The sequence below is a fragment of the Theropithecus gelada genome, chromosome 3 (assembly GCF_003255815.1).
Source record: "Theropithecus gelada isolate Dixy chromosome 3, Tgel_1.0, whole genome shotgun sequence".
NCBI classification, from domain to species: domain Eukaryota; kingdom Metazoa; phylum Chordata; class Mammalia; order Primates; family Cercopithecidae; genus Theropithecus; species Theropithecus gelada.
Window position 1 is genome coordinate 164,079,576 of NC_037670.1, and position 18,615 is coordinate 164,098,190.

Here is an 18,615-nt window from a genome sequence, read left to right on the forward strand (position 1 = left end):
AATGGGGAGTTGCTAATGGGGACAGAACTTGTGTTTGGGATGAGGAAAAAATTCTGGAAACAGTGGTGACGGCTATATAATAATGTGAATGTATTTAAGGTTGCTAGCAGTCCACTTAAAAATGTTAAAATGGTAATTTTATATTATGTATATTTTACCATAATTTAAGACAAAAAGAGTGTCAGAAGGCTGGGAAACCCCAGTCCCAGCAGGATGTGGAGTTTCTTAGGCTTGCTGAGGTGGAGCTGCTGCAGGCACAGGGCCTGGATGGGGCTGTGGAGCACAGGTGCAGAGTGACAAGAGCCCTGGCGATGGGTTAGCAAGCCACAAGGCTGCGGGTGCTGATGGTGTCTGGTGAGACGGCAGGGCCTGGGTGTGGAGGATCCGGGGTGCATGTTGGAAAGCTTCCAGGACAGCAGGTGACAGCCACACCTTAAGTGTCAGGGACAGAGATTGGGAGCCGATGGGGCTGAAATGGCTTGGAAGAGGCAGTAGGAAGCTGGGAGACTCTTAGCCCTACTCAGCTGCATGGGAATTGGTACTAACATGAGCTCAAGGCCCTCCCTCGCTCTGCAAATTTTCAATGCAGTGGTGGCTTCTACACATTTCCAGAGCCATTAAATAATCTCGGCTGGGCACAGTGGCTCACGCCTGTAATCCCAGCACTTTGGGAGGCCGAGGCAGGTGGATCACCTGAGGTTGGGAGTTCAAGACCAGCTTGACCAAAAATGGAGAAACCCCGTCTTTACTAAAAATACAAAATTAGCCAGGCGTGGTAACGCATGCCTGTAAATCCAGCTACTTGGGAGGCTGAGGCAAGAGAATTGCTTGAACCTGGGAGGTGGAGGTTGCAGTGAGCCGGGATCGTGCCATTGCACTCCAGCCTGGGCAACAAGAGCAAAATTCCGTCTCAATAAACAAACAAACAAACCCAAAATACGTTACTTGTAACAATAAACTCTTCACTCTTATGACAGGTCTGGTTCCAGGATCAATAAGCATGCCAGGCAGGTGTACAGTGATTTCAAACAGTTTAATGTAATTCCAAGACAAAGTGTGATTACATTTCTACACATATACAATATGCATATGTGAGTTTACAAATTTTAATTAATAAGTCGTTTCACCTCGGAGACCGAAAAAATGATCAAAAAGAAACTGTGAGTAACAAGCTATAACATAGTTCACCACAATGGGACCCCCCTTTTTCTCACCCTACAGTTAGTAATATTACAATTAAAATAACTATATTCTTCTATATTTTTTCTGTTAAAATCATCTCATAAATTTACAATGCTATTATTAGTTTCCAAGACTAATATAAATTCACTCCATTTTTCTACAACGAAAATGATTAATTTAGAAGCACACGACGTCATGATGAAAAACACAAGCATTTTAGTAGCAAGGACTTGATCAGTTAAGAATTAGTTTTCTTGTAAAACATTCTAAAGCCAAGTAAAATATCCATTCTTATAACATACCTATAATATGAGACTAAGGAATAGGTTACATATAGGTCTACAACACATTGGTTTGTCTTTAAAAAAACAAAAGTAGACATTTATAAATAAAAAAGAGGGACAATTCACATAGGAAAAAGAGGTACACGAGAAAATACTGTTGCACGCAATAATTTTCACACAGATTAACATGGATTAACACTTTTTATTACAGAAACCGTACAGTGAAGGAACACAACAGACCAGGGCTTTCATAGGGTTATTGAGATTGAGCTGAGATGACCTGGGAGAGAAAGATCTAGGTGAGATGACCCTGGGGAGGGAGCCACGTTCCTTCGACCTGGTGACTTAGTGTCACCAGGTCTCCTCTTCCCTGTTCTCATTTTGGGGAGTGAGTCTTTCTATCCAGTGTCCTGAATTCATGGGCAGTTGAAAGGTAAACATTTCTACAGATCCGTTCTCTTTCTATCCTAATGGATACCATTTTTGGAAATGTGATAGAATATCAGAGGCTGCAGCTCAATACATGTGGTCAAAGCAAAACGGGATGGAAAATTCCAGTCACTCTGATTTGTTGCCCCCGTCACCCACCGATGCGCTTGAAGCTGGGACCCAGTGAGAGCAGGGGCACCCTACAGGGCCCGCTGGCTCTGCCATGGTGAGGTGGATGACAAGGGCCTGGTGCCACGCCTCAGCCCCATGTGTGCGGAGTGGCCTGGGACAAGGCCCATGCACGTCCAAGACACCAGTGCTAACTCCGACCTCTAAAGAGCTCTTCCTCCTCCTCATCCGTAAAGCTATACTTCTTCTATCAAATTTGGTTTGATATATATACACAAACATATATATCAATATCTATCTCTATACAGTGATTCTACTAAACTAGAAATTCTGCTGCCCCAAAGCATGACTTTCTGGTCTATTTCATTTGGTTAAAAAAATGCACACAAAGAGGATGAAGAGATGATTTGGGGGCCAGAGATGATTGTGCCCTGGAAAGTCCATGGAAGAAGCTTGAAGTGAGCAGGAACACAAAAGGGAGGAGAGCCAAAACGGGGGACCGACTGACTCACGGCAGTGCAGACGGGAACATCTGCCCGGGGACTGGGTGGGGCAGGACAGGGCGGGGTGGGGGTGCGCTCTCTGTTCATTAGTTACAGGAAGCTACCAGGGATGTGCATGGTCAAGTCACTTTCTACTTCCCAAGTTCCTCCTTATAACCTGAGCCAAACAATTTCAACAATGACAATCTGTTGCCCCTTCAGCCCAGCAGGCGACTCTTGACAGGGAGTTCTGACCACCAGTCTCAAGGCTGACTGGGGCCTTCTTGCCGGCTCTTGCGCTTTCTGGGAGTCCTGGGTGCCTTGGCCCGGGGCAGTGGTGACAGCAGGGTGGAGGCAGAGGTGGCCCTGGGGACAGTGACCCTATATGAGGAAGGGGGCAGTGCCAGGAGAGATTCATTGGAGATTGGTTACAAGGAAGCTAGGGAGAGCAGAGGCAGAGCCCTTTTTCAGATACAACATACTTACTTTTCAAATGAACAAAAAGGCAATTTCTATGTTTTAAAAACATAAGCCCTAAAAACAATGACACAAAATTCATTTGGTTAATTCATGTAAAGGAAAAAACAACACCACCACCACACAAACAGGAAAGTGGGAGTATGATTAGGAGGGGTGAGATGAAAACTATTTTACGGTAACATTTCTACCAAAAGACTGTCGTAAGAACACACTGTCAATGCAGTTCACAGGGAAAAAGCAAAAGTGGTATATTTTTTGTATTTTTTAAAAGCTCCCTGGTCCCAGGTGTTTTGCAGTTTTCAAGGTCTTATCTGCTAAAGGAATGCCCTTTAGGTCACAGCAGGTCCTCTGCAGTTTGGTGGTGGCACAAGAGAAAGCAAAAGAAACCAAGACTCAGGGAAACTGCCATGCCCCCAGTCTGTTTCTGCGTGACAGTGGGGCCCATTCCCATCTCAAAGCATCTCTCTCGTTCCAAACACGATGTCTGTTTAGAGTAGGTCTCAAAGGACCAGGCTGAGCTGCCCCTCTGTCTCCGCCTTCTTCTCCTGCTCAGCCCTGACCATCTCTGAGAGGATGCTAAGGTCCCCCTCCCACCGAACTAGGCTTTGAGTCTAAGCTGGACAATAAGTAAAACGTAAACATAGCCTTTTACACTGATTTTGCTTTCAAGGGGAAAACGAATAAATGACAGCAGATATATGGAAAACCCAGCCAGCGACCATGGGAATAGGGGTAAATGGTCCTCCCCTACAAAGCGCTGATGAAAATATCACCCCGGGCCCAGAAGTAGCAGCTGCGCCTTCATGGTCACCTGAATCCCAGTCTCTTCTACTGCCTGGTGCCTGGAAATCAGTGGATCTATTAATAAGTTAAATATTCAAATCAAGATAAAAATCAATGAACCAGGTTAACTGTTCTCAATGACTTTTCCAAGATCTCAGAGAGAAGGCCTTGAACTCAAGTGTTTAGATGACATGCATGAGACCTTCGCATCTGGCCCGGGCTGCGGACTCACACCTTCTCCCTCCATCTGGATTGCCTTTCATGTTCTCTCGAGTTCACATGGAAACTAATAATCCGGAGGGCAGTGCACATGCTGGACTACAGAAGAGTCTGGGACAACACACCTGCCTTGGGGGAGACGCAGCCTGCAACTAAGAGGCATTCGCTGGGGTTTGCAGATGTCAGTTATAAACAGAACTTTTCTTTAAAAAGTACCAGTCTAAATGTAAACTATAAAACACTTTAACTATAAAACGTAGCCAGAAATATGCTTAAGTATCCACAGTCAATAGTTTAGTTTACTCATTTAAAATGTGACTCTCTTGATAGCTTAGAAGGCTAACAGCATTTTACAGTAGCTAAAAACATATATACTTAACATGTGCATTTGAACATCACATTTGAGTACAACACACAAAGAATAATCTCTTCCTTGGTTTCATTTTTGTTGTAAAGATGAGCTATTTTCAGAATTCACTTAAGCAACGATGACTGGGGTATGAAGTAATCATTATTTTCAGCCCACAGAGAATTCATAGTCTTTAAATTCCAAGATCAAGCTGGCTACATGATTTCAAAAAAGGCTAAAACCAGGATGAATGCCCACATTTGAGGTAATTATTGCCATTAGGTCACAGTTTGTGTAAGATAATGTATCTAAAACCTTCTAAAAAAAACTTTAGGTGTTCTGCCAGAATTCCAGAATACCTATTGAAACCAACCAGGATTTCAAACTCCGATTAGTTGGGTTTGCTTCCAATGGAGTTAAAGTTCTAAAAGATACTAGAACTTGTGTAAACTACCTAAGAATTTAGGCAAACAAGCCTGGAGCCAGTCAACAAAGAAGGTTTTAAACGAAAAAAGGAACAAGAAACCCACTGAAAACAACTGAAAAATATTTCATAATAAATGATAATAGTTCTTTTAAAAAATTAAAAATCTAGTCCTAAGCATTTCTAAATTCTCACCATCTTTCAACCAAAACAAAAATGCATCTGTATTTCTGTTAATCTCATACCAGGGCAAGAGACACTCCTTCCTTTTATCATGAAAGCTGGCTGGTTTTCCTGTTTATACAATTGTTGCTATTTCTTTGAGAAGAGTATCTATCTCAACAGAAAACGTTCTTTTGTTCCTCTAAGTCTTGTCTTTCTTCCACCTCTACTTTTTTTTTTTTTTTCTTTTTCTTTTTTTTTCTTTTTTAACAGAAAGAAAAAATTCCTGGACACCAGACCCACATATGGTATTTACAAATTTGGTGTGAACCCTGCCTCTGGTTCTGCCCAGGGCTGAAGAGTGAATCTATCACAGAGATCAGAGCTGTCAGGATAATTATCAAGTGCAGTAAAAAATAGCATTTTGAAAAAAATATATACCTTTAGTATTGCCTTTCTAGAATTAACTATAAGCAAGAAAAAATTATTTTTTAAAGAAGAAAAGAATACTTCTTTTTCACTCTTACTTATAAGAGCTGGTTGTAGCAGCACTACTAAAGCTAGTTGGTATGCTGGAAAGAAATCTAAAAGGAATTCTACTATGAATCAAAAGAAACTCTCCAGAGATTTTCTCTCAAAATCAAACTAATTCTGCCCCTTTTGCCTAAATCCAACTCAGGAGCCCCCTCTTTGCACAGTCCTTCAGCTGAGTCCCACAGTGCACGGGATGGCACAGGGTGATGCTGTGTAAAGGCCTTTCTTTGCTCAGACATGCAGGAGACAGCTGCCAAGCTCAGTTCTGGAGCTGGGCAGACTCAGGTTCAAGCCCTCCTTGCCCCTCATGAGCTGTGTGGCTCTGGCCAGTTTCCTCGGCTGTAGGGGGACTAATATTGCCGATCTCACAGGGCTGCTGAAAAGATGAAACAGGACGACCCATGAGCAATTCCCAGCACAGTGTGTGGCATGCAGGAAGCGGGAGTATCACTAAATGGTTCATAGAAATACGAGGCCACGCATTGCTATTAATTTAAAAAGTTAAAAGATTAAAAATCACATCTCAGGAAGGGCACCTTGGGAATTCTGGCCCATCACTGCTTTATCCTTCCTTCAACACCTTCCACTTCTCGGAGCATCTGGTCAGCTCCCTTATCTATAAATGGGGGCTGTTATCCGCCTCCCTGTGGGGTGGCTGTGGGGGCCCCTTGAGACAACGCTCATAAAGGCGTTGGCCTGGGAGTCGTGAAAGTATTCAACAAATGCTGGCTATTATTTACTTGAGAGATATTGCAAATTTTAACAAATAAGGTACAGTCGGTGCCATGTTCAGCACAGGGATCTGAGATGAGGGGCTCCCATAGGCTTGGGCAAGTCCAGCAGGGGGCATCAGGAAGACCCCCTCTGGTGCTGGTGTTCTGGGACAGGAGACCTGCAGGGGGCACTTCTCCACAAACTCTCACTGGGTCTGAGCAAAGAACGGCCTGGAGTTCTTTTTTGAACTTTTCGGAAGCTGCAACAAAGACATGAGAAACCTCTACTATGCTGGGTCCCTCTAGTGAGCCATGGTGCCAAAAGCCTCCAATACGTTTCTTTTGCATTTAAATCCTGTTTCACCGCCTTCCATTCTCTAGTGGCCTGAGATTTTACTGAGTCTGGTCTGTGGAGATGAGAAGTAAGAGTTCTAAGGCATCAAAGTGGAAAAGTACTGCTATTCCGAGCGCAGCCCCCACGTGCTCTACGTCCCTGATGCAGCTGAACTCCTGGCAGCTCTGCTTTGCTCGCTCCCATGGTGGCCCGGGATTAGTCAAGCCCACCTATTGGTACAGCTCCTTGTCTCCCAGTAGCAGCAGCATCCAAGGGGTCTCCTCCACTCCTCTTAAAAGAATAGCACAGTTTTGAAACAAATACAATTTTTTTTTTTTTTTAAAAAAAAGGAGAGGAAAGAGAAAGACAAACAGAATTGCATCACTAATGATGTCATTATTGCCTGGAAAGAAAGGAGGGGAAGGCCATTTTGTCCATCTCTGGAGGCATCTTTGAGAAGGGTTCTTTGGCTAAAGAAAGGAACAGCTTCACCTTCCTTTCCAATTTGGTAAGGACATCTCTGGCCTGCTCAAGTTTGAAGCTTCCCCATCAGAAATCTGTAAAACACATCAGAAGGAAAAGACACAGACAGGGAATGAAGCCTGCAAAGTCCCTTGGGCTGGAATGTCTCGTGGCAAAGTCACTCCTGCTGGCGCTGTGGAGTCCCAGGCTGCCTGCGGAAGGAACCCTCGCCTCTCTTGAATTCTCTCTGCTACTGGAGAGCACTGAGTCATTTCCTTCTTTCCATTTTCTGTCCTAGTGGCTACCTGACAGGCCAGCAAGAGTGGTGGTCCCACACCCCACCCTGCCCTCAGCATCAGACAGAGAACCTGGGACGAAAGCTGGGGCGAGCTGGGGCCCCATGTCACTCTCTCAACCATAAGCCATCAGTAATACTTCCCGAAGCCTCCTCATCTCCTCCCTCCAGTTTCCAAGAAAGTTTGTTCCACTCACTCACACACGCTCACACGGCCTAAATCTTCCACCCCAAGCTTGTTCCAATATGAGTGTTTGCCATTCCCAAGGTCCAACCAAGGGAAATCGTTCTGTCGGCAGTTGGGCTAATCTCCCCTTCCCTTCCTGACGTCCATTCGTCTCACATGTTGTGTCGGGCAGGCTGAGTCTTCCAGGTTGAAGAGGACAAAGGTCAGCTGGCTTCCCCAGCCTGCAAACACCTCAGCCACCAGGAAGACTAGAAAGGCTAACAGTCCAGGAGATGAATGCCGCTTTGCTCCAACCCTTCTTTTTCCTCTGAATTCCACTGACCGCACGCTCCACTTCACAGTATTAATTGGCATCAAGCCTCGACTCTCCCACCCCCTTGATCTGCTCACCCACTTCCCTTGGAAACATCCAAAACATCATGAAGAGGCCCTAAGCACAGAGACATGGGGGCCCACGTCCAGACGGGCCAGTCAGAACCCAGTGAGCAGAAGCAAATCGCCCTGCGGTTCACCAGGCTCCAATTAAACACTCCTCCATGACCTGATATTTCAAATCTTCCCCTCTTCCTCTGAACAATGTTTCTTCAAAAGGGAAGGAAGAAGCCCACGAAAGACTAGAGGATGCGCTAGATGATTTGTGGGCTAAGTAAGGACTAGATTGGCATCCCTCTGCTTGAGAGCTTGGTCCTAGTGACAGCAGCCTATTTGCCAAGGTGACCACATGGCAGATTCGGCCAGGTATGCAACTGGGCTTTCAGGGAGCTGGCCTCTCCTGCACGGAGCTTCTCCTGGGGCTTCTGATGTGGCAGCTCCATGCATGGGGTAGAGGAGGCCATTGGGTGAGGACTAGGAGGATGTGCACTAATGTTTGCTGAGCATCTGTGGGGCTGGCATCGCCCAATACTTCCCTTCCCTTCCCTTTGGTGAAGCTGGCTATTTCACCCCTTTCTTCATCTGGGGCCTAGCACTTTGTGGGTCTGGGGACACCATGTGAGCACCCAGCACACACAGCACAGTGCACTGAGGATGTGGCCGGAGCCCACTTTCAGAGGGGGCATAACTTGTGATGCCTGAGCAGCCACCCAGCTTTGTTCAGGGTTTCTCTGGCTTCTTGCCATCCTTCCACCCACTTCCAGCTGGCCAGAATTGGGTGCTGGGAGCGTGCATCACAGGGGGAGGGGGCAGGCTAAGGAACTGGGTGGTGTGGTGAAATTTCCTGGGGGAGGTACCACCTGCCAGTCACTCTTACGCCACCTCACTGTGCCCAGCAGCTTCTGGGAGGGGGCAAATGTTTCTGCCGTGAAGAATCTAAGCCACGCCCCAGGTGCGCAGATGGAAAAAGGGTGGATGTGTGGGGAAGCGGCTGGGGTCACCTCTGGGAGGGAATTTTCTTGCTTAAATATCAGAGGCAAGCCAAAGATTTAGTTAACAGATTTCAGAAGCACAGGAGAACTCTGAGGATGTGGGAGAGAAGCCAGCTAAGGGCTGGATAGTCAGTGACTCAGCATTCCCCGAGCCCACGAGATGCCACCTGACATCGCATCCCAGCTCGCTAGGATCTAGAAAATGACAACCTTGATGGTGACCATGTTGTCAGAAGCCCAATCAAGGCTTTGATTCTTCTTTAAACTTTTGTTCTGTGGTGGATCTTTCTTGACGGCTCTTGGTGGGATAGAGATGACAGAAACAATTTTCCTACTTCTTAAGTCTTTCCTTTTTTTTTTGCCTGACAAAACTGGACATCTGGATGTTCCTCCAGTCTACTCATATACTCACAGAGAGAATAAGTTTAAATATTAAAGAGAAAACACAAAGATACTTGGAATAAACGTGCATTTAAAACCCTGACTAAAATATCAACATAATGATCATAATTACAATGGTAATAAAAATAATTAGTACAATATTATCTTTATGAGCAGCATGGAAATTTCATTCCTGATCTGGAAGAATAAAAGGAAAGAAAATGTCAGGTGAAAGTAGCCTCCAACTTAAGCAGACAGAAGAATTTTCTTTAAAACAAAAAAGAACATTTTAAGCTGTCTTTCCCCCTAAAAGATCAGATCTAGAAAGGGCTGGAAGTGAACTGTGCCCTGGAGTCTGGGGGTGCTCTCCAATAAGGCGAACTGAGGCTCATTTGCAGCCACGACTTGGAACTCGGGATGAGACCTAATGGGCTACTGCTGCCATCTGGCTGCCAAAAAGTCCCTAACAGACGGATTTTCCAGGCTGACCCAGCTGTGGAGCAGGGGGTCCTCTGGCTTCTGTGTCCTCTGAAACCTTTGCTGCCCTCACCCTCTCTGAACTGACCATTGTCCTGCTGTCTCAGAGGGTTGCACTTCCCCCCCTCCAGATAAAGATGGTATTGACAATGGCCTGAGGGGAGGGCATCTCCTTGCTGCAGGCCTCTTGCCTGCTCAGCCTCCAGCGGGCACTTGGCAAGACGGCCCAGCTGTGCCCAGCATCGAGCAGTCATGGTGCCCTTCCTTCTCGCTGGACTAAGCTGTTTCCAGTTTGGGGACCTATTTCTTTGTGAGTAAGAATTTATGGTTGGGGTGGGGAAGTTTCCAGAGTTATTTCACAGCTAAGAGCTAAGTAACGGCTTCGTTACTGAGTTAGTTGGATATCACTACAAACACACCTTTCACAGTAGATCCTTGAGGGAGACTGCAGAGTGAGGAAGTAAAGGGCAGGAGGATGAGGATGGGGTCGCTGACTCGGGAAAGATCTCTTTGCACCTTGGAAACCTGCCTATGGGGTCAGCTAAGGACTCAACATCAGAAGCAAACAATTAGAACCACCCTTTTCGGCCCCATCCTTGGCCAGATTCTCCTGCCAATCACATTCACATATTTCAGAGTTATTTACTATGAAGACAGAGAACTCCCCACCTCTCCACACCTCCATCCCCAGCAGTGTCCAAAGCCTGAGAAAACTTCCAGAATGTGTCAAAGGTGCAAAGAGGGCAAAGGGCAGATTTCTTTGGAAATTTAACTGTGTGAATTTTTCCAAAGTGCAGCGTCAGACCCCCGGTCACCCTCATAAGTGTCCCTCCAACCTTCTGCCCACCAGAACTCTTGGAAACCAAAACCAAAATCATGTCTTCAGCAGACCTGGGTAATGTGAGGAGAGAATTCAACAGCAAACAGAGGTTGGTGGTTGTCTACAGAAGAAGGGATCTGGCAAGATCGTTAGAGCAAAACAGCCCAGGGAGTCGTAGGAGAGAGTGGAGTCCCGTGCGAGGCTGAGAGCTCCAGGCTCTCACCGTGGGAGGGACTAGGGGGTGCTGCCTGGGGCGGGAGACAGCTGCCTGGCAAGGCCAACAGTCCCGAAACCTCTGGCCTCACAAATGGCAGAGCTGGGGACAGAGTGGGGCAGGGGTGAAGGGTGGGGAGTCTCTCTGGGCCTCCGCCCACAAAGTACAACTCAACTACTACCACAACTCAACTCCCGCTGTCCCCATCTCCAGACGCACCTGCCAGGCATCTGTCTCCTATATTTCTTTCAAGATCCATGGACTCTCTCCTAGCTCCTGCCAGCTTCCCTGGCATCCTTCCGCTAGCAAACAGCCCAGGAAAGACAATGGGCATTAACATTTTAAAAAGAAAAAGAAAAAAAAAAGGCCAGAGTAAACTGTTACAACAGCACAACAGAAGAGCTGAGATTGTGTCTGACTAGCCTCAGTTTCTTGGAGTACCAGTGGAAGTAAACCCTCACGCCGCGTCTGTCGCTCGGTAAGGCACTAGGAGGGAAGGATGCAGTGTCAAGACTGCGCCAGCTAGGGTGGCGGCGCCAAGGGCCACCCGGGGAGGGCGGTGCGTGCACACCCACACGCGCTCGCTCACCCGCACACCTGCACCGCCACATTGGTTACATGCCTATGTTATATCGCTTTTTTTTTTTTTGTGCAATTACATTGAGGAATATTCTATTGGTATCATTGGAGTTGAACACAAGGTAGGAGACAAGGGTGCTGAGTGCTACATTCTACTAGGGTGTCCGTGACGACCGCTAGCCCTACGCTATGCGACTAGGGGTGGATTCAAAGAGAAAATACATTTTCAGAAAAGAAGAAAAATCTAAAGTTTGCAACACACATTATTAATGACATTTGAGGAACAACATTGCTTAGGGATTTATCCAGAGTGCTCAGAAAAAGAAAACCTGCCCCGCGCCCCCGGGGGCCTTCCAGCAGCCTGGCGTTCCCCAACTTTCCTGACTAGGGAGCCTGGACTCGGCCTCGCCAACCCCACACCAGCTCCAAACATCAGCCTCCTCAGGCTGCAGCGTGACGTTCTGGAGAGCTGTTGACCCTTTCGAGTTCTGGAAAAATCCCTAAATCTTATGTTCAATTAATTAAAAATCTATTTGATTTCCATATCAGGTGTCCCTGACAGCAAAGTCTTCCGTATCACTTGCTGCCATATGAAAATAATCTTTGAAAAGTTCATAAAGTTCTTCAAAAACTGGGGCCCCCCGCTTCTGGAATCTTCCTGTTGCTCTCTTCTCCTTTCCAGTTTGGCGTAGAATGGGTTCTTGAGCTGTGTTTTTTGTTATTGACTTTTTTTTTTCCTTTTTCTTTTTTAAAATAAAAACCATAGATTTCCCACCCTCTATAATCCCTTCCTCTTAAAAATGTTCTCTTCTCTGCTCTAAGTCCTCCCACTTCCCGGTTCAAGTTTCACTGGTGTCCCGTCCCGTCCCCCTGCCCCCCGCCCCTGCCCCTTTTGCATTGTTTGTGTGCGGCATCTTCAGTATAAAAGGCCAGCGCCCACGGTCCCAGGAGCGCCTCCCTCCTTCTCTCCCTCCTCCCTCGGGCCATTCTCTCCCTCCCTCCCTCCCTCCCCTCCAGTGTTTATATGTAAGGGTACTGGTTGACCTTGGCGGGGCTCAGTGGGTATCCAGTGTAGACGGTGGAGGCTGGCGAGGCGCTGATGTAGGTCTGGTGGGCAAACTGGGCTGGATACTGACTCGGGTGGATGGTGGGTGAGGGCAGGACCCGGGGGCCCATGCTCACGGGGACCTGGTGGACGATGCTGGCTGGGTAGGCAGTGTGCTGCACGGTGTGGCGCGCCGAGCCTTGCGAGGCCACCAGGTGGGCCACGGTGCCGGTGGAGCCCAGGGCTGCAGGCGCGGTGTAGGTGTAGAGGTGAGGCTGGGTGGGGAGGTGGGCGGCGGCGGCGGCTGCAGCCAGGTGGGGGTGGACAGTGCCGTGGCTGGGGCTGTTGTGCGGGAAGGAGTAGGGAGCCTGGGCCATGGTGGGAGTGATATAGGCCTGCTGCCGTCGGTGGCTCCCGGTGCGGTCCGCGGTGATGTGCTGCTGAGCCTGGGGAGGAGAGGCACCAAGAGAGACGTCACGGGCTGACACATGGGGAGGAAGGAATGGGAGGAGGGGCAGGAGGGCAGGAAGGAGGAAGAGAAGGGAAAGACGCCAGAAGTGACAGAAAGGGCTTCCCTCTGTGTGTAGAGAAAGTAAAAATTTACTTGGGACCCGGTGTGGTGGCTCATGCCTGTAATCCCAGCACTTTGGGATGCAGAGGTGGGCGGATCACCTGAGGTCAGGAGTTCGAGACTAGCCTGGCCAATATGGCGAAACCCCGTCTCTATTAAAATACAAACAAATTAGCCGGGCATGGTGGCATGTGCCTTGCCTGTAGTCCCAGCTACTCAGTGGGCTGAGGCACGAGAATCACTTGAACCTGGGAGGCAGACGTTGCAGTGAGCTGAGATCACACAAGTGCACTCCAACCTGGGTGACAGAGTGAGACTCTGTCTCAAAAAAAAAAAAAAAAAAATCACTTGGACTGAGAAAGTCCCAACTTGGCCTGCCACTCACCAGGCTGGGGTGATACACGATAAAGCCAGCTGCAAAGTTACAGGAGAAAATATTTCTCCCAAGGACACATAGAAGCTGTGGCATTATCAGGATGCCCCAGGTTGGAGTGCAGTGGCATGAACCTAGCTCACTGCAGCCTTGAACTCCTGGCCTAGAATGACGCCCCCGCCTTGGGCTGCCGAAAAGCTGGGACTACAGGAGTGAGTCACCGCACCTGGCCAGGACACACTCTTTGAGCAGCAATTGCTTTCTCACTCACTGTAAAATCTTGTTCTCAAAATTGTTGGCTCTCACAGCATCTCTACAAAAAATTTTGAAAATTAGCTAGGTGTGGTGGCTCATGCCTGTAGTCTCAGCTACTCGGGAGGCTAAGGTGGGAGGATTACTTGAGTCCAGGAGGCAGAGGCTGCAGTGAGAGCCATGACTGTGCTACTGCACTTGAGCCTGGGTGACAGAAAAAGACCCTGTCTTTAAAAAAAAAAAAAAAAAAAAAAGGGTTGGCTCTCAGAGGCATCGCTGTCCGAGGCTCTGTCAGTCCAAATAAAATAGCCCTGTCCTACCTGGAGAACCTAAGTCACGTGACAGAGACACATGCTCCACTGATGACCTGGGTAGCACTTCAGCTGAGAAGCTCTGAACACAAACACCCCATTTCTCTCATCTTGTTTCTAGAGAAACAGGGGCCCTGAGTCCACCGTGTGAGTCAGGCCTGATGAAGAGCCCTTGACACAGCCCTGTGCCTGCAGAAACTCGGGTCACTCCCATTTCACCTCAACCCACCCCCCTTCCTCCAGGTCCTGGGACAACTCTTCCCTTCACTTGGGGGCTGTGGTGTGTGGGCCCTCCCTGCAATGAGTCGGATGCAGGTCTGTCCCTGGAGTCCCAGGCCGACAGGGCCGGGACACAGTGCTCTACCCTTTGCTGGGTTGAAACAGCAATATGTGGGCCATCCTATTTTTAAGCTCTAGCACCATGTCACTAAGGGCTTTGTAACATTAGACAAGTTGCTTTGCTTTGGGCCAGCTCTCTGTACACCGGTGATATCAACTTCCCCCAGGGTGACCTGTGTTGGAAGAAGCCACCAGAGGTCACCAAGGGCATGTGCTGCCACCCGTGGCCAGGACTGCAGCCCTGTGAGGTGGCTGAGGGGCCGCCACAGTGATCCTCTCTGAAGCGGAAGGATGAGGGGATGGGGGCTCTGCCTGGCCTGGGGCGCCAGCCGTGGTACTTACCTGGCTGAGATTGAGCGGCTGCTGCTGCTGGAAGTGGGGTCCTGGCCGCTGCTGCCGGTAGGTGATGGCTCCAGATGAGCTCCCTGAAGAGTGACCGCTGGTGGAGGTCACGTTGCTGGAGGACTTGGACTTGTAGGAGGACGAGTGGTGACTGGTGTTGACTGTGGCAGGAGGAGAAAGAGGTCAGATGGGTGGCAGGGTCCCAGCTGCCCAGAAGATGCTACCCCACCAGAGAAAAGTGGTATTCCAGGAAGAAACATGTGCCTGAAGCCGGGCAGTCACAAATCAGCCTCATCTCCTCTGGACCCACTAGGACTCTGCCTTGACTCTGGATGCAGTGGGGCTCTGGCTCACTTGCTTGGCTGGGAGGGTGGACGGGGCTGCATGAGGGGACGAAGAAGGGAAAGTGGAAAAGAATCAGGAGAGGCAAGGTGGGCCGGCAGCCTAAGGCCAGGCCCAGTGCTGCTCCTCTGGGAGGTGTGACTTCCAGCATCTGGAAAATGGGTGGGAGAGATCTGCTATAATTTGAATGTGTTCCCTGAAGTTCTTATGTTAGAAACTTAGTCCCCAGTGCAAGTGTTTAGGGTGGGGCCAGTAAGGGATGTTAGCTTCTGAGGGCAGAGCCCTCACGAGTGTATGACTTATCAGTGCATTAATGTTGTTATCTCAGGAGTGGGTTAGCTATTGAGAGATTGGCTTTTTTGATGAAAACAAGTCTGGCCCCCTCACCCTCATGCTTTCTTGCCCTTCTGCCTCCTGTGCTGGGAAGACGCAGCACAAAGGTCCTCACCAGATGCTGGCACCCTGTTCTTGGACTTCCAGCCTTCAGAACCGTGAGCCAAATAAACTTCTATTGATTATAAATTACTCAGTCTCAGGTACTCTGTTACAGCAATACAAAATAGACTAAGACAGGATCCCTGCTTGGTCCCCACAGTGGGTGACTATGAGTATCAGAGGAGGCAGTGTCTGTGGTGGGACACAATGAACTACTAGAAGCTAAAATAACCCTCAGAGTCACCTGGTCTAGTTACCTGCCTCTAGGCAGGATGAGACTAAGTCATCCAGGAGTGGCCCTGTGAGCCAAACACAGCCAAGCACAAAATGGCTTCCATGTTATTGCCAAGGGGGCTGAAGAGTGGAAGAAACACTGCGACCCACCAGAGGTGACCTCATGGTCAGCAGGTGGCTCCATCAACACTTCCCAAATGTAATTCCTGCATCTTGTTCAGTGCAGACTCTGGCCAGCAGCTCTGGGAGGCCTGAGCATCTGCATTTCTGACAAGCTCCCAGGCAGTGCCAGTGCTGCTGGGCAGTGGACCACGCTCTGAGTAGTCAGGGGCTCTGAGAGAGGCAGGTTGAACCCTGAGCTGGATGGCTTCCATGTTACCCAGCCAGAGAGCCACAGGAGCCTCTTCAGAGCCCAGTGGTTTTAACTCATCCAACAAGTATTTTCTAGCTCCTGCTGTGTGCTAAGGACAGTGACTGTGTACCACCAGGGACGGAGGTGGCAGGGAGAATGCTGAAAGCGTGAATAAGGAGGAGGCATCACAGATCACGCAGATGAGGTGGCGAGGCCAGAGGATAAACCAGGTGAAGATGCTGACAGGCAGGGACAGCCCAAGTCCAGGGAGGCCACCAGAACAGGACAGGGCAGGACAGGGCATGAATGTCCAGCCCAGCAGGGACAAGAGCCCCAGAGGGCGGGAGTTCTGCTGCTGAGTGGGGGTCATCTCCCCACCTCGGGTGGTGGAGCTCTGCAGGCAGGACCATCACCCCTTGATAAGAGCAGAAGAGATGCTTTACCTCAGCTCTCCTCCAGAAGGGGCCCACCTAACACACAATGCAGTATTAATACAGACCGAAGTGAAATTTCAAATCAAATGCACCCAGATGCACCGGCCATAGCCCTTCATTAAATGCAAGCACTTTTGTAACGGCAAAAGCAACAAACAGACCCAGACTGGTGAGAAGATACTGGGCTTTTTTTTTTTTTGAGATGGAGTTTCAGTCTTGTTGCCTAGGCTGGAGTGCAATGGTGCGATCTCGGCTCACTGCAACCTCTGCCTCCCAGGTTCCAGCAATTATCCTGCCTCGGCTTCCCGAGTAGCTGGGATTACAGGCGCCCGGCACCATGCCTGCCTAATTTTTTGTATTTTCAGTAGAGATGGGGTTTCACCACATTGGCCAGGCTAGTCTCAAACTCCTGACCTCAGGTGATCCACCTGCCCTTGGCCTCCCAAAGTGCTGGGATTACAGGCATGAGCCACTGCGCCTGGCCGACACTGGGCTTCTTTAGGAGCAAACCTGCATAATAGCCTACAAAAGTGTGGGAGGGAGAAAATTCCAGACACCTTTCTCTAACTTCAATGCCGATGGGAGCAGAAAAAGAGGGGTTTAGTAAGTGAAGGCTACGACAAAGCAGCCTGAAGATTGTGTGGTTTGTTTTGTATAGTTAGAAACCATAGTTACAACAAGCATTGCTTCTGTTCCTTAAAAGCTAAAGAACAATAGAGTTAATGGAGAAGAAAACATCTTCCAGGTGGAAAGACAGGCAGATGGTCCCCCACCAAGAAGGGGAGGGCAGACCAGGGAATGAACAAGAGCCTGGTGCTGGGGCTGGGGGCTGTCCTGCCTCCTTGGGCAACCAGTCCTGCTGAGGTGAGACGTGCACAGAGACAATACTGATTCTTTTTTTGAGATGGAGTCTTGCTCTGTCTCCCAGGCTGGAGTACAGTGGTGTGATCCTGGCTCTCTGCAACCTCTGCCTCCCAGGTTTAAGTGATTCTCGTGCCTCAACCTCCCGAGTAGCTGGGATTATAGGCATGCACCACCATGCCCAGCTAATTGTTTTTTTTTTTTTTTTTGAGACAGTCCCGCTCTGTTGCCCAGGCTGGAGTACAGTGGCATGATCTCAGCTCACTGCAGCCTCTGCCTCCCGGGTTCAAGCGATTCTCCTGCCTCAGCCTCCCAAGTAGCTGGGACTACAGGCGCCCACTGCCACGCCCAGCTAATTTTTCTATTTTTAGTAGAGACGGGGTTTTACCATATTGGCCAGGCTGGTCTCGAACTCCTGACCTTGTGATCTGCCTGCCTCGGCCTCCCAAACTGCTGGGATTATAGGCAGGAGGCACTGCGCCCAGCTGCTAATTTTTGCATTTTTAGTAGAGACAGAGTTTGACCATGTTAGCCAGGCTGGTTGTGAACTCCTGACCTCAAGTGATTTGCCTGCCTCGGTCTCCCAAAGTGTTGGGATTACGGGCATGAGCCACCGTGCCCAGCCATGGTACTGATTTTTAGTCTAAGAACCAGACTGAGGAAGGCTTTCCCCAGGAAAAAGCGAGCACATTTTAAGACAGAAAGGTAATGAGTGACCTCCTTGCCACTGTCCTTTGTTGATCTGAGCACTTTCTGTGTTGTATCTTGTACTCAGTCATTTTTCTTCATTAAGTTTCTGGAATGTGCTTGAAATATTTTTATTACCTTGACTTTCCATGGAGGACAGCTAAATTCCTTTTCTTAATTTGAGATGGAGTCTCACTCTGTTGCTCAGGTTGGAGTGCAGTGGCGCAATCTTGGCTCATTGCAACCTCCACCTCTTGGGTTCAAGCGATCTTCCAGCCTCAGCCTTCCAAGTAGCTGGGATTACAGGTGTGTGCCACCAAACCTGGCTAATTTTTGTATTTTTTAGTAGAGATGGGGTTTTGCCATGTTGGCCAGGCTGGTCTCGAACTCCTGACCTCAGGTGATCTGCCCACCTTGGCCTCCCAAAGTGCTGGGATTACAGGTGTGAGCCACCATGCTGAGCTGAGGACAGCTATATTTCTGTGATTTATATTTTCTGGAAACCTTGCTGTACTTTAGGATTACTGCCTGGTGACACTGAAAAGTGTAAGGAAGCCCTAGGAGAGGAAAGATGAAATAACTGAGTATGGGAAAGAGCTTTGGCCAGGGAATCCGGTCATCCGCCAAACTGCAGCACTGTCGTTCCACAGAGCCCCAACTCTAAAGCTGTTCATATTTGAGGAAGTTGCCCAAAGTAGGGGTGTTCAAAGGATGAATCAGGTAGAATGTTTCATATTAAGGGAGAGGCAGCAAG

General features: G+C 48.7%; 1 protein-coding gene across 2 annotated transcripts in view; it reads right to left on the minus strand.

Annotated features, from left to right (window-relative positions):
• Positions 1–1,014: 1,014 nt before the first annotated feature.
• The window catches only part of HIPK2 (homeodomain interacting protein kinase 2), a 217,843-nt gene continuing 200,242 nt past the window's right edge, over positions 1,015–18,615 (minus strand). For both annotated transcript variants that reach the window (XM_025378478.1, XM_025378477.1), the window contains exons 14-15: positions 14,517–14,677; positions 1,015–12,774 (exon numbers count right to left, since the gene is read on the minus strand). In XM_025378478.1, coding sequence (XP_025234263.1) covers positions 12,304–12,774; positions 14,517–14,677 — 632 coding nt within the window. In that variant the 3' untranslated portion in view covers positions 1,015–12,303. The remainder of the gene's footprint in view (positions 12,775–14,516; positions 14,678–18,615) is intronic.